A 16,027-nucleotide genomic window follows, 5' to 3' on the forward strand; every position below is an offset into this window, starting at 1 on the left:
TTACATTTTTCATTTAACAGTGAATGGCTAAGTTTATAAAATACATTGTTTGAGATGAAACCTAATGTTTCCTAATCACTTAGAGGGGCCTGGTCCAAAGGGTGGGAGCCACTGGACCAAACTCAGAAACAACATAGTAGGTACTTACAGGGGCAACTTAACTATTAGGCTACTTTTGCTTTTGTATGTTTTGTTGCTCATTGTTCTACACTGAGTTTTAACTGCAAGGAGAATTTTTACAGTAATACATTGGTACTTTTACTCAACTAAAAACTTTTTTGCGAGGCTGAAAAGTAACTAGTAGTAACTATACTTTACTTTACACCACTACTACATAAAATAATTAACTTTTTTAGTGCACTGGTTCCCCAAAGGCTGGTCCAAGAGTCTGAAAGGGCCCTACAGCGAGGAATAAGTTTAATTTGACTCATCTTGAAGTAAATCTTTAAAATACTTAAACCTAAATAAATTTAAAAAAAAAAAAAACTCCATATCAAATTGTAATATGCATGTGTGAGTTCTCCCCCACCACCAACCACACACTTCATTTCCTGCACGAGGTGACGATCCTCCCCCTTCCCACAGTAAACACACCCATTGATTTCAGTGAGAGAGGACTGGGAGCGCAGGAGGAGGATCGCCACACAGGAGCGGAGCCGCGGCGCTGGAGGAAAGCCTCCAAACATCTCAGCTCATCCCCGATATCAAAGCCCGTCCATTTTGTGCGGAGCCTTAACATATTTATGTGAAATTATATTATAACAACTTCCGGAATTTGCAGCAAAAGCCAGTGTAGTGGAGAAAAAAAAATCGGCCTCATCCTGACGCGAGTACACCCGCCAGCGTTTCGGAAATAACCACGGAGTTACCACACTCCCCGTGCGCAGGGCTTGCATCGTGGCTCTTTCAGAAGTGGCATGTTCCAGGGATACTGCGGGCACAGTTGAACTCCTGCTTTCACCCAAAGAGGTACCTTTGACGATAAGTCCCTGTTACACCCTATTTCCATGTTGTTTTAATGTGAGAGCTGCTGCTTACCCCTTTTCTTGATCACCTGATGATGGAAAACTCCTTGTTGTAAGAGAGAAAGCGCAACAGAAAAAACAGGCTAATGGACAAAAGATTGTTATTGACATTCACTGATGAAATGATAGTGTTATCGCTATCATTTACTCAGCACATTGATTGCACTATTTCTTTATTTTTTATGAAATACGCTACAGATCTCCCGTCCTCCTTTGTGCTCTCCTCTCTCCTCCTTCCTGCATACTCATGCATGCTCAGGATGTTTTACATGTTTTAAAAAGGCGACATCAGGTGTGACACGCTCTCCTCGTGTGTTTATAATTGGATAAGCTGTATCTTTTTAATGGCCAAGGCTTTGGATTAAACGCAGTTAACCTCGCTCAGATGTGTGTGGACAGCTGGTGTGAGACTATAAATCTGATTCTCTCTGATTCCAATGAAGATTGATGCGGACATGCAGATCAATAGCTGCTGCTCTGCCCCTCTTTTGTTTTTTGCATCTTGTTTCATTTCTTTTTCTTTCTTTTCTTTGTCAAAGTGGCAGATGTATATACTTGGCCCATATAAGCCCGGTGTTTACTTTTGAAGTCTCTCCCTCCCATCCCTCTTCCTGAGTCCATGGTTGACTGTGAACACCTGGCAATGATTTTAAACAGACTGCAGCCAGCCAGGCCTCAGATAGAGTCCATGGCTGCGTGTGCATGCTTTTCTTTTTTCTTTCTTTCTCTCTCTTTTTTTTTTTTTTAACCATGTTCTTTCTGAGTATGTGCTTTCCGGTTGTGTACCCGTAGATCTGCTTTCTGTGAGGGGATAAGGATGAGAACTCTCACAGCCATCCAGGCAACCAACCGCACACACACACACACACACACACACACTCACACTGTTGGCATCTTTTCCTCCTCTTGATGGCACGTTGGTGTGAATGTACTGACTCTGTTAGTGTAAAAGAAAAATAGGCTTTGAGATCAATCACAGTCTACAGACTACAATACCATGAGCTCTGATTGTTGATTATTATTGATACTGGTGATTGGCTTTTGGGGCTGGAACTGATCTGATCTATTTTTTGATCAATAGATTGCAATTGCTAAAAAAAACAAACAAAAAAACAATGACATCAGCTTATTTTTTCCAACCTGCAGCCAAAACCTGAAAGTCTTCACATACAGTATGTAACAAAGGAAAGCAGCTAATCGTCACATGTGAGAAACCAAACAGCATCTTTTTCACCATTTGTGCTTGAAAAATGGCTGAAACACATCAGAATATTTAGGGATTACTTTTCTGTCGATCAACCAGTAGATGAACGTTTCAGCTCCTGTTGGTTTATGTTGTAATAATACACTTTGCCTAATTGTATTTGATATTTTCATTGTGGTTATATTCACAATGAATATGCAAACAACCTTCATAGCCTCAAACAACATGTATTAGTAATCTGGACTGTCACCAGTGGAAGTCAAAGTGAACGCATACACTCAGAATCAGAAAGAATGAGGAAACATGATAAAGCAGAAAACAAAACAGCCACACTATCACATCATGAGGGCAACAGGTTATCAGTTGAATTCTGTTCGGCAAAAAACATTTCGTTTACTCATGAACAAATTATGTAAATCTATATGCAAACTGTTATTTGATGTTGTTTTTTTCTTGGTAATTTAAAGTTATTAATTTACTCCTGAAGACGTGGCTGAAAAGAGTCATCTATTTGTTCTCAGTTAGAGCAGAAATTCATAGTTCAATTAAAATGTGTTGAAACATGGGATGTTTACGTCTGCCAGACGGTCGTCAGGCGTTTCACAGCGACTTGTTGCACTCACAATGTTTTCATCCTCGCTGTAACCTGTTTACTCTGAACAACCAGATTGTTAGATTGTGGTTATATCGGGTGAAGTGACCAGATTTTTCCCAATAGTCTGTGTTTACATGAAACATCTTCACATTACAGACAGTGTATTGTTTAAAATGCTGCTTAAACACAAAATTTACAAGAACCCATTTACTCTGAAATCACGTTTTCTTCTTAGAATATATAAGTTTGACACACAGTAATAAAACATCGTCACTGGACAAATGTTGGGGACAGGCAAGTTTGTAACAAAGGAAAAATCCCATTTAAATTACAAATGTATGAACAAAGGGTTTTCAGGACCTGCAGGCTACTACTACTTGGTAATCCAGGCTTTATCCTTTAAAATGCAAATGGTAGAAGAAGTATCTGTTTTGCTGCTCCTCTCTCTTTATCTCTCCTTCACTCACTGCAGGTGTGGAAAACTTTATGCTCTTTGTTTGATAAAAATGCAAAACAAAAGTAATTGTATGGGGCAGCTGAATAAGACAGGAATGTACGAACTGTAATATTTCTGATTATCATCATTTAGGCAATGAGGCAATCAAAAGGAAAATTCAAAGTTATTATAATAGGATTAAACGATTGAATAGATGAGTGGATACTGCTGTGATTTAAGTAAGATTTTAGAGATTCTGAAATGCTTGAATCAAACTGTCAAATCAAACTATTTGCTCAGCAGATCAAAATATTGGTGTTTCTGAGAGCGAGCCCGTGTCGTGCCGTGCCGTTATCAAGATGAGATAACACTGTGATTCTCTTTGATTCATTTCAGAGAGGAAACCGATGACACTTTGGAAGTTAGATCAGATTCCTTAGATTCCTGCACTGAAACAACTGTGCTCTTGGAAAGTTTTGTTAGTTAAAATCCTTGAACTGTCACTGTATCATTTGAAATACTAATAAGTGTCAGACCTGAAGGTTATATTTATTAACACGCTAGCGATTAGCATACGGAAAACCTCTCAAGCTTACAGCCTGATTTGTTAGGGCCACTTATTCAGATCAAGCCACTTACATCTTTCAATTAGAAAACATGAGCTTGCAGTATCATGACTCTGTGTGTGTGTGTGTGTGTGTGTGTGGGGGGGGGGGGTGCAGGTGAGAGAGAGCAGGCTAGGATAGTCTCGATATAGCTGACTGAGCCAGAGGCCTGAGGATGACGGGTTGCCAGTTTTGTCAGTGCTGGAATGCAATAAATCCTGCTGAGCCGAAGTCGCAGTTGCTTTTGCATTTCATCAAGTTGTGATAAATAAGAGTCTTCCTCTTGTTATTATTGTGAAATATGACTATATGGCCTATGTATAAAGTCATAAGTTAAGCGAAACGGCTGCTGTAGCTTCATATGTCACATGAATGAGTGTGGTATCAATCTTCTCGTCTAAATCAGGGCAAGAAAGTGAATAAACACATTTCTCAAAAAGTCAAACTATTCCTTTATGACGTTATGTTGGCTCACGTGCACGTATGAAAACAAATGGACAGTGTTATTTATGAAGCAGTCACACGAGTACTTTCTTATCTTTGTAGTTCACATAAAATTACAGCTGGTTATCTCGCTATCTTTCACACCTCGCTCCATTCTGCCTCCCGGCTTTGGCTCCAGTTTTGAAATGCTTTGCAAGTGGCTTAAATACATTATGCTAACAGGTGCTGCAGGTTTGGCACCACAGCAGCCAACCTGGGTGCCTGGGTTTTTTTTTTTTTTTTTGGAAGAGTTGCTGCTTGAGGGAGTTATTTTAACTGGAATTTAACCATGTTCCTGGAATTTATGACAAGTAACAATACGGTTCTGTTGAAGCCAACGGTGTGAGTGACACTGCTCAACAGGAAGCCCCATTGGACTTTCATTTGCGCCTGCAGGGTTCAGGCTTGGTTGTGTATTCATGAGGCGGCATTCTGGGGATTTTTGGGGCAGATGATGCAACTCAAGGAAAATGGAAAGTGTCCTCTCCGCTCCGCAGCTGCGTTGCAGAGGAATCATTTATGACACCTGGGAACTTTTGAACTCGCTAGGGCTTGAAGTGAAAATCAATCTTTTCAGTATCAAAAACCTCACCACCTGGAGGTTTGTAAAACATTTTCTCACCGACAGAGAAACAATGTCAGTGACTGAGTCATGTCAGCTTGACCTCAGTCAATGGATTACAATAGTGACAAGCTTGGAAAAAAAGATGATCAAAACACTCAAAATAAAAAGTATAGAAAAATATGTTTCCCCTTAAAACCATGAAGTTTATCATTTCACTGTGTCTGTGATGCACTGAGGACACTGATGGGCAGTGGTGGGAGTAGATCATGTTGCAGGAGTGTTTTGAAAAGATTTTATGACTGTTTTTCTAGTTTGAAAACACCTTTGCCTTGAAAGCTCATCATCGGGATCTATAGCACCCAGCAGAATTAGAGGAAACTACAAACATGCTGCAACAACCTCGAGCCTGTTTCGATCCAAAACACAGATTTTTCGAGTGTTAGTACAGTCGGTGTTAAAGTTTACTGTTAAGATCAATCCATCTTCTCTCACTCCTCAAATTATTACTCCTCAAAATAGACCCTGAGGCGGGCCGAGAACTTGAAATGTCTGGTTGAAGAATCTGTCAGCTGTGCATTTACTGGGTCAGACGGGGACTCAGTTCCTCTGGAAATAGAGTGCTGGAGGCACTTGACGTGTCTTGAAATTGGGTGGAATGAAAGTGAGCCCTGAGCAAGGACAGAGGAAGGACAGTGAGGATGGGAGCTGTGACTTACTGGAAGTTGTATTGTAGATTCTGTGCGTTTCTGAGGCTTAAAATAGTCTTTCAATACATTCCTTTCCTCTTCTCTTACTAATAAATCATGGTATCTGTACAAGAGAGGAGTTAATACTGCTCAGCTTTGAATGTGGAGAAGCCACCTGCTGTCTGAAGAGAGGACTATTGACCGTCATAACTCCCAGACATATGCTACTACATCTTTCTATCTTAAGGAAGGACTGCAATACTCTCTGCAAAAATGCACACAATCATAATACGGATATTAAGGCTGAACAATGTAATATTTCTGCAGTGACATCGTACTGTCAGATGCAGTTTAATAAGGCAAGTAAGGCCCACAGCAAAGTCTGCTTTTTTAATCTTAAAGACAAACAATCTAGTCTCTCTGATAAACAACATAATTTAGTCTGATTTACAGTAATTACACGCCACTTTTGCATACAAGCTAACATCTCATGTGTCTCATGTGTTTTGCATCTGACTTTCAAATTAGTGGACATGGGTAAAAAAAAAAAAAAAAAAAGATGGAAAATTCCAACATCTGCTATTTGGATGTGTTAGAAGAAAAATAATATATATACATGTTTGTTTAAAAAAAATGAAGAGAGAAAAACACCTATACTTTCTTTCTTTCACATAAACTGAAAGCTGCATATATCCCACTTTATTATCTGAATCATAAATACAACATATAAAAGATATTATTCCCCCAGGCTGCTCAACATTGTGGGTTTTTTTTTAAATATTGTTCAACCATAATACATATGAATATGTTTGTGCAAAGCCACATTCTCTTGGCACGGACAGAAAGAGGTGGACTGATGGATGGTGGAAGAGGAGACTAGAGAAGTGGAGATTTTTAGTGAATTCAGATGGAGATCGAATGATGAAAGACACATTTTTGTAACACTCTAATGACCTGATTTCTTTCCTTAAGCTGTCAATGACAACAACAAACTCCTACAGGATGTTATGACTGAAAGCTTGCCTCCTCGTCAAAGGAAACTCATTATTATGATGCTAAACTCTCAGCTAGGAGATATAATTGCATTAAAGAGAGATTTTTCTTGTTTTTTCTCTTTCAGGATTCAATGAAAATGTCCGTGTGCGTCCATGAGAACCGAAAATCTAGAGCCAGCACTGGCTCTATGAACATCTACCTGTTCCACAAGTCCTCCTATGCCGACAGCGTCCTCATGCACCTCAACTCACTGCGGCAGCAAAGGCTTTTCACAGACGTCCTGCTTCATGCCGGCAGCCGCTCCTTCCCCTGCCACCGCGCAGTGCTGGCTGCCTGCAGCCGCTACTTCGAGGCCATGTTCAGCGGTGGGCTGAGGGAGAGCCAGGCCAGCGAGGTCGACTTCCACGACTCCATCCACCCGGAGGTTTTAGAGCTGCTGCTGGATTACGCATACTCGTCACGCGTGGTGATCAACGAGGAGAACGCAGAGTCTCTGCTGGAAGCGGGGGACATGTTGGAGTTTCAGGACATCCGTGACGCCTGCGCTGAATTCCTAGAGAGAAACCTTCACCCTTCTAACTGTCTTGGCATGTTGTTGCTGTCTGACGCCCACCAGTGTACCAAGCTGTCAGAGCTTTCCTGGGGCATGTGCCTCAGCAACTTCCCTGCTATCTGCAAGACAGAGGACTTCCTCCAACTGCCCAAAGACATGGTGGTCCAGCTTTTATCGCACGAGGAGCTAGAGACAGAAGATGAGAGACTGGTTTACGAAGCTGCCCTTAACTGGATCAACTATGACCTGGAGAGGAGGCACTGCCACCTTCCAGAGCTTCTGAGAACGGTCCGCCTCGCCCTGCTGCCTGCCATCTTTCTGATGGAGAATGTCTCGACAGAGGAGCTGATCAACGCCCAGGCCAAGAGCAAGGAGCTGGTGGATGAAGCTATCCGCTGTAAGCTGAAAATCCTGCAAAATGACGGCGTCGTCAACAGCCCGTGTGCCCGACCAAGAAAAACCAGCCATGCCCTGTTTCTTCTGGGAGGGCAGACTTTCATGTGTGACAAGTTGTACCTGGTGGACCAGAAGGCCAAAGAGATCATCCCCAAGGCGGACATCCCCAGCCCCAGGAAGGAGTTCAGCGCCTGCGCCATCGGCTGTAAGGTGTACATCACTGGAGGGAGAGGCTCAGAGAACGGCGTGTCTAAAGATGTATGGGTGTACGACACCGTCCACGAGGAATGGTCCAAAGCTGCTCCCATGCTCATCGCCAGGTTCGGCCATGGCTCGGCGGAGCTGAAACACTGCCTCTACGTGGTAGGAGGTCATACTGCAGCAACTGGCTGCCTCCCGGCTTCTCCGTCGGTGTCACTCAAACAGGTGGAGCAGTTCGACCCAGTGGCAAACAAGTGGACCATGGTGGCTCCTTTGAGAGAAGGTGTGAGCAATGCAGCGGTGGTCAGCGTCAAGCTCAAGCTGTTTGCCTTCGGAGGAACCAGCGTCACCCACGACAAGCTTCCCAAGGTGCAGTGCTACGATCCGCAGGAGAATCGATGGACTGTGCCCGCGTCCTGTCCGCAACCATGGCGCTACACCGCCGCCGCCGTGCTGGGAAACCAGATCTTTGTCATGGGTGGGGATACAGAGTTCTCAGCGTGCTCGGCTTATAAGTTCAGCAGCGAGAGCTACCAGTGGACTAAAGTGGGCGATGTGACAGCCAAGCGGATGAGCTGCCAGGCTGTAGCATCGGGGAACAAACTGTATGTGGTGGGTGGGTACTTTGGCACACAGAGGTGTAAAACTCTGGACTGCTATGATCCCACGTTGGATTCCTGGAACAGCATCACTACTGTGCCATACTCGCTGATTCCCACTGCTTTCGTCAGCACCTGGAAACATCTGCCTGCTTGAGCCCCCGACCCTCTACCCACACCGTTTTCATCAGGTAAGTTTAACCCTTTGTGTCTCTTTGTAGAACCATAGTCATAGTCTGTTTATAAGTCTTGGGGAGTGCTACTGAAAAAAATAGTTTAAACCTTTGGTTGGGGCTGAAGACTGCAAGTTTGAAAATGGAAAAAAATATAAGTATGTGGAGCTTGAAAGACCTGCTCCTCATCTCTGTTTGAAGCTAATGGCTTGGGGCTACACCTGAGTCTCTGAATTATGTTTAATGTAGATGCCAAGTTTTGACAAGGGAGGAAAATGTGTGGAATAAAAAAGACGATATCTTTGACTCTGCTGCATCGATCTTAGTCCTTGGGTTGGGTCGCTCAGGCTTTCAGATTTTCAGAATAAGAGAAATACTGACAGGAGAAGAGAGGGGGAAGATCTAGAGGAGAGGAGGGTGGACTGGAGGAGGGGGGGATTGATGGGGGCTTGTGTGCATTGGTTAAGTGAGTTATGTGGCTGTGGGGATGGGCTGAAGGACAGAGAGGGTAATTGAAAGAGAATAGGATACTTTTATTGCTCCTGTGGGGGAAATCTCTCTAAGCGGGAAAAGGGGGTCTGCCAATTAGACAAGCCACACACCAGCAGGCTACGACACCCTGGCGAGGCTAATCTACTTCTCAGTCGCCTTCCTTTGTTGAGGTTATGGTCTTAACGTCGGGTGCGAGGGAGGCAGCCCGCGACTCACGCCGTGTCGGAAGCCATTCATCATCAGTTACAAGTGGAGGTGACTGAGAGATGTGGCAGAAGGGGAAGTGAGGATCTCCCTCACCCCTCCCTCACCCCACCTCTCGTCCCACCTTTGGACTCAACAGTCTCTTCTCGCTCCATCTACGTCTTCTTGGCCTCGCTCTAACCCCGCTCTCCTGCTCTGACGATAAACAGGCCAGACGTATGTGGAACATGTGTAGTCAGCTGGCAAACCTGATCTTCCTTCTCGCCGCAGGCTGCGAGGGTCCCGATCACATCACATCACACAAACCCTGCACCCTGCACCGATTCCCCTACACGTACACATGCATGTAATCCTGCTCATTTTCGCTTTAGGCCCATTTGTTGAAATGGTTGGCAGCTCGCAGCAGAAAGCAGAAAGCGAAGGAAAGAAATAGAGTGACTCCTGCACCTGTCCAGCACAACACAGTCTCCCCCATTTAATAATGCCAGGAAGCGGCACAGAGCAGCTTCACTGATGTTCCTGCTCTCTACAGGATGAAATATTTTTGAAGACTTATTATTCCCTTTCTTTTCACTGACTCATCTCTGAAAGGCAGAGACTCGACTGAAGGTTTGAACTACCTCTAAGCCAGTGCAACACAGTGTTCAGTGAAGGATATAATCCTGCCACTAATTTAATACAGAATTTGTTTTTTTGTGCGCCTGTCTGTCATGGCAACTGACAGTCTACTCACTGCACGCGGTGAAAAGACAAAATGTGGAGGAATGGAAAAGAAGGCTGACTGTTAAGGAATGAAAGGGAAAGGAAGTATGTTAGACCTCACAGAAGGAGACTGTAGCTGTGAGAAGAGAAAAAAAAGAAGCTCTCAGTGTTTTCCCAGGAGAACAATTCTCACTTCCTGCTTTTTAAATTTTTTTTGTCTCAGAAAGCTTTTAGTCGGGGGCGAATGGTACTAACAAAACTAAACACAATATTTTTGACTCTTAAATGAGGTTGATAATGCAGGAAGATGAAGGTGATATATTTACAGGATAATTACACACAAAAGATGAAAAGAAACTATCATGAAAAATCTGAATCTGATGACCAAACATATGTAGCTGTACATGGTTCAGCTCTGTTCACATTTTTTGGGCGTTCTTGCCTTTATTCTGAAAGGACAGTGAGCGATAGACAGGAAAGTCAGGGAGAGAGAGAGAGAGAGAGAGAGAGAGAGAGAGAGAGAGAGAGAGAGAGGAGAGAGAAGAGAGAGAGAGAGAGAAGAGAGAAGAGAGAGATGAAATGCAAGCAAAGGGCCATGGGTCGGACTCGAACCAATGGCTGCTGCGGTTAGAACCACGAGGCGCCCCCAATTCACATTCTTTAACTAAACCCATGTCTAAGATACTGTATCTTGTCTCATAACACCATACTGAAACTACAGCCAGCAGCCAGTTAGCCTAGCTAAGACTCCAGGAAGTTACTGCTCCTGGCCAAGAAATAGTCTGGCACATGACACCCTGTGAAAGCACAATGTTTCATTTTTATTTTTTAAATGGTTCGTTAGTTTTCTGTTTTTCAAGTGAATTTACAACAAATGATGATTGTAATCTTAATGTTAGGACCAAGGCTTCATCACCAACAAGACATTTCCTCTCCCAGCCAGTTTGCTACTGGGCAGAAAGTCCTCTTCAGGGTTTATTTTTTTCACTCGTCACGTATGTCCTGCAGCACCAGCAGCAAGTGAAAGACCTAACTCCAGACAGAGATAGCTGATGATATTACATTCACATTATACACATAGAGAGCTGCCAAGCCTGTAACCATCTGTGGTGTACAGATAAGTACATATTAAATAAACGCTTTCAAAAATGGAAAGGTCAGAGTGAAATTCTGTGAGTAAAACGCGCTCAAATGTGAAAAGTGTAGTAGGCTGAGGGGGAGATAAGACGTTGGATGTAGGCCAGACTGTACTGAGGAAACAGAGTAGGTGGATTTACCAAATCTATTAGTCTAGCCGGAGATACAGCAATACCTGTAAAATGTATGTAATGTAGTAGCTCTGAAAATAAATCACAATGTTGTGATGCTCCTGGTCTTAAATTCTTGTCCAAACCGTGTCGGGGAGAAGTCGTCTCATTCCTATGGTGATATTTGAGGCTGCCCTTTGTGTTGGTGTTGTATTATATCACATAGGAAGCGAATAAAATGCGGTCCAATACAAACAGGGGGGCCTCAAAAGTCTTGAATCGACAGCTATTGCATTGGATTCTGTTACATTTTACAAGTGTTGGTTTTTATTTCATCCACCCTCGGTACATCCTCGACTTTATGCTTTATGCTAGAGCCTTGTTTTTGTACTGGGAATAATGGGAAAGTCACATTTACACTGTTGAGCGTTGTTCGCTTTCAGGCATCTTTATTCGTTATATTGTCCCATTTGACAAGTCATTCTTTTCTCTTCCTCAGATTTCCCCGTTTTGCATCATCCACTGGACTCCAACTGTGAAGAGGCACACATTCTCCTCCTCTAAAAGAGACATTGAGCAGTGATGTACAGACACCCACATTCATCTTGATGTTGCGAGGATGCAGAACCCAGACACACGATCGAGCAGCTGGACACTTTAACCGGAATGATGTCATCTCTCGTTTCTGAGAAGGAAGCTGAGACGTACAGTGCAGTAACTCACGCAAAACAAACCAAACAAAACTGCTGCTGCTTGTTCGACATCTAGCATATCAGGCTTTCATGCTGCCATACGAGGAGTGCAGAAATATTACACAACCTGCATTTTTCCCATTTAGTCATGGCAGGCTTGTGAGGATCTGTATTGATGTTTTTCTCTATGATTAAAAATAAAAAATAAAAAAAAAAGAAGAAAAGAAATTACTCTTTTCACAGAGACTGCAATGTACAGTATAGCATGATGAATGTTCTATTGAGATGGAGGGAGAATGCAGTGATTGGTGTGCTAAAGAAGAGGAAGCAACTCAGTTTGACTGAATACAGCTGATTTATAAAAGGCACAATGAAGGAGCAAATCTCCCCCTCTTCTCCTCTAATAAGCTCTTTTGTTTGACCCCTCGTATCTTTTTTTTTTTTTCTTTCTTTCTTCTTTCAAAGACGTGCTTCTAACAGCTCAGACACAGAGACAAACCTTTGAGTGTTCCTCTTATGAAGGCTTTGGCAGTTTGCTGTCAGTTGCAAGTCACGAGGTGTTGATGACCAACGCCAGCTGAGGTTGAGGAGGATGGAGGGGATCTGTGCGTGGCCCGGTGGAGGGTGGTGGTGGGGGATGTCGAGGTGCCTCGGGGGGGGGGTCACGACCTTACATGTTTGCTGTTTTGCAGCTACGCATTAACGCCCCAATGAGTGTCGGTTAACGAACCCACTGTACACAGGGGCGGCATTCAGTGTTTGGATTCAGCGCTTCAGAAAAGACACTGTCATATTCAGCTGTTCACTTAATGCTGTAAAAGACCGGCTGTGCTTCTGTTATTCTGATAAAGGCGGCGGCTTGCTTGCTGAGTCATAGATAAAGCCTTTTTAGAGCATGTCCACTCATAGTGATTCAGTAAAACTGGCATGAACTCTTCTCTGTGGTCACAGAAATCTTGTCACCTTAACCTAAACTGAGAATGAATCAGTTTCTTTTTAAACTTGCTGCAATGTAGTCTTAATTTATATGACAATGATTACTCTGTTATGTTTAATATGTTTAATCCTATTTATTTCTTCTCTGCCTGCATTCATATGTGAATGTATGTTTGGGTTATGTCATGCATGGCCAGGTGTTGTGTTTTATTTGATCTCAGTTCGGCTGCATTTTGCACAGTTCAGTCTTTCCCAGGAGGAACTTGTTCTTTTCAAAGAGACAGAGGTGCAACTCTCCCAGGGTTTTCAGTTATGTCAGTGTGGATGGAAGAGGAAGGATAGCTCCGATTACTGATGACGTAAAGCAGTTTAGGCCACAAGGTCACTGCCCAAATAAGAAGTCTGAATGGGGTTGAAAGACAGAAATAATCATTTTACTTCTGATAGATTCTCTTTAAGCCCTAACCTGGGTCCAAACCTGCCTTAAATTGGCCCGCTGGGGCTCAAACTTTACCAACAAAACAAAAAGATATGAACCATAAAACGGATAAGGCTGCTGGAACAGTGCAGTAGCGACCCAGTAACTATCAGGGACGTCACAGAGTAACCCTGACATGGTTAAGAATGCGATGGTCAGTGCAGCTGTCCTTGGGACAGCTGGAGGACTGTCACATGTGCTAACTTTTCTTCTCATTTGGGGGGTGTTAATTCACAGTCTTCTTCACCATTAGGGTTGAGAAAGAGTTGAATCCAGCGAGCTGTGCATTGATAAGGGCAGACACCGCAGTGCTTTTCATCATAGTGTTAATGATGCACATAAAAAAAAAAAATGAAAAAAAAAAACACTGCAAGTTCTGAAAGAACAAAAAATGAGAATGTCCTAAACACCTGCATATGAAATTCTTGGTAACTCTAATCAGTGTTTTTGTCTGTGTGTCTGTCTACGTGACCTGAACATTGACGTTTTACAGTTGAATATTAATGGACTCATTGAATTTCAATGTAAGAGCTAATGTTTTGGTGCAATGTGTGTATATATATATTTTTTTCAAATGTCCGTCCTTGTGGATTCATGAATCAAATCAAATCTGTTGGGTTCGATTGGTAAACAGCCCTTTAAATTCCTGCTCAGCTCCTTAAGCCACCCAAAACTTCATCCTCTTATTGGCAATCTCAGGCCTTCTGTGGAGACCCTCGTGGCTCCATAAGGTTGACCTCCTCCAGCCATTGAACACAGAGCCACTGGCCCCACCAATCAGATAAGAGCATTTCTTCCCCCATTGAAAATAAGTTTCCCTGACAACAGCAAGCAATGAATGCCCCTTCAATTTGCTCCTAATTGCTGAGTGGCATTTCCCATTTCTTCTGTTGCACTCCTCTTATTCTCTGTTTTATCTGGAAATCCAGCTGGCTCAGATTGGAGCACAGTATCCCACTTCACATAATGATGTAAATTAGACAGAAAACACTGTCAGTGTGCATCAGTTTCTTTACTTTATTTTATTATTATTTTTTGTCATGTAAGAGTTTGATTTCTATTTTTATGGCATTATTTTGTACATGTGATTTTTTTCACAATGTGAAATTCATGGCTAATAAACATAAGAGTTTTTTCCTCTTGACTGTATAGCATTGCCTCTTTGTGTGGAGATCATTTGTCTGTACATTAATGTAATAGTGCAGATTTAGAAGGGGAAAAGCATCTTCAGCACAGCGTAGGATGCTTTCTCATTACTGCATGTTTCACATATTTAGACAGCTTTGGAGTGAATACAGCAGCCAAAGTGTCCCGAGGTATTTAAGGCAGTATATCATGCGTACAGCTTTTGTTCTGTGGAGGAGGGACTGAAATCATCTTATCTATGCCTCTGGCTTCTAAGCTTCCTGCACAACGAACAGGCAAAACACAGCCAGATACTTTCCCTTTCTCTGTCAAGTCACCTTGGCAACGGCAACCTTTATCTGCAAACTGTGGGGGCTGGAGGAGAACATGAAATCTTAAAAAGCACCTCACTCTTTTCTCCTGCCTCCCTCCCTCCCTCCATGGCCTGCCTCCCCTCTCACTTCCTACGCCCCCTCTCACACTTTTTCATCAGCGAAATGTATTGCGAAGCGGCTCCGCCAGTGGTGGAGCCCTCCTGCTTTTGACGTGTCCTGGTTTGTAACAGTTCTAACATCCCATTAGTGAGCGACTTGCAGAGCTCACTGCCGCTCGCCGCATTCCTGCAGCTCAGAGGAGTCCAGCTCTGTACACTGTTTACATTCTTCGCCCTGACACAACTCCTGACCGGTGACTTGAGGTTGAGAAACACCAGTTTTACTGGATCCTGACCCTCATGCATTCACAAACAAAATACACTGGGGGTAGTGGGAGCTTGGGAAAATAAACAAGCTATCTGGCTGTCACAATATGTGCTGAGATGTTGAAATTATCTTATCTGCACAATTTCAAGATGACTTAGTCACAGGATGATTTTTTCTCAAGTGCTCCATGACTGAGAACCAGGAAAAAGAAAAAAAAAATCTGAGGTGAAATATGGGAGCTCTGTGTGCGGGAGGCCCCTCAGTGCCCCTTTGTGATCCAACAGTCACCCCCATTAATCAAGACAGGAAGTTGAATTTCCTGTCCGCCAGGAAGTAGGTCTTATCCCCCACCCCCGCACCCCGTCCCTGAACATACCACTGATAGCTCAACCCTTCAACACTGTGAATCCTTTGGGTGCTGTTATCTTATGCAGAGCTTGGCTGAACAGACTAACATAGAGTATTTTGTGTGGGCAGTCTGCATGTGTGACCGAGTGTGATAAAAACAATGTACCTACATGTCATTGTCGCCTGGCAACGCAGGCATTAGCCGCGACTTGGTCATGCACGTACACACACACACACACACACACACACACACACACATTCAGAGACGGTTTCAAATAAAATTAACTGCAAATTAGTTGCACATATCCTCACATTACTCCAACATGTCAGAGTCAGCAGATGTGTAGTCACAGTCATTTATCATATCTACATTTAGAAATAGGAATAATATCTAAAAAAAAGGAAAGAAAAAAGATGTAGAAAAATAGTCAGAGCAATGATTAATATTTTCCAGAACAAATCTGAGAGAATAGGTGTGTGTTATTCTATGTTATTCATACTGTCAACAAATCCAATGGAAAGACCAAAGGCACCAATGTGTTAGTCTTTCTCTCAATACTAAATGTCTTCCTCTCTCTGTCTGTT

General features: G+C 43.0%; 1 protein-coding gene across 1 annotated transcript; it reads left to right on the forward strand.

Annotated features, from left to right (window-relative positions):
- The first annotated feature begins 662 nt into the window (after window positions 1–662).
- Window positions 663–12,456, forward strand: enc1 (ectodermal-neural cortex 1). The gene is made up of 3 exons (XM_022769269.1): window positions 663–969; window positions 6,720–8,535; window positions 11,662–12,456. Exon 2 carries the CDS (start codon window positions 6,726–6,728, stop codon window positions 8,499–8,501), a length of 1,776 nt encoding a protein of 591 aa, XP_022624990.1. The 5' UTR covers window positions 663–969; window positions 6,720–6,725; the 3' UTR covers window positions 8,502–8,535; window positions 11,662–12,456.
- The last annotated feature ends 3,571 nt before the right edge of the window (window positions 12,457–16,027 follow it).

This window comes from Seriola dumerili, unplaced genomic scaffold (genome assembly GCF_002260705.1).
Source record: "Seriola dumerili isolate Sdu_G_001 unplaced genomic scaffold, Sdu_1.0 BDQW01002433.1, whole genome shotgun sequence".
Taxonomy (NCBI): Eukaryota; Metazoa; Chordata; class Actinopteri; order Carangiformes; family Carangidae; genus Seriola; species Seriola dumerili.

Excerpts from the sequence above, each read along its gene's own strand:
- enc1 (XM_022769269.1), top strand. The coding sequence starts at position 6,726 with ATGAAAATGTCCGTGTGCGTCCATGAGAACCGAAAATCTAGAGCCAGC.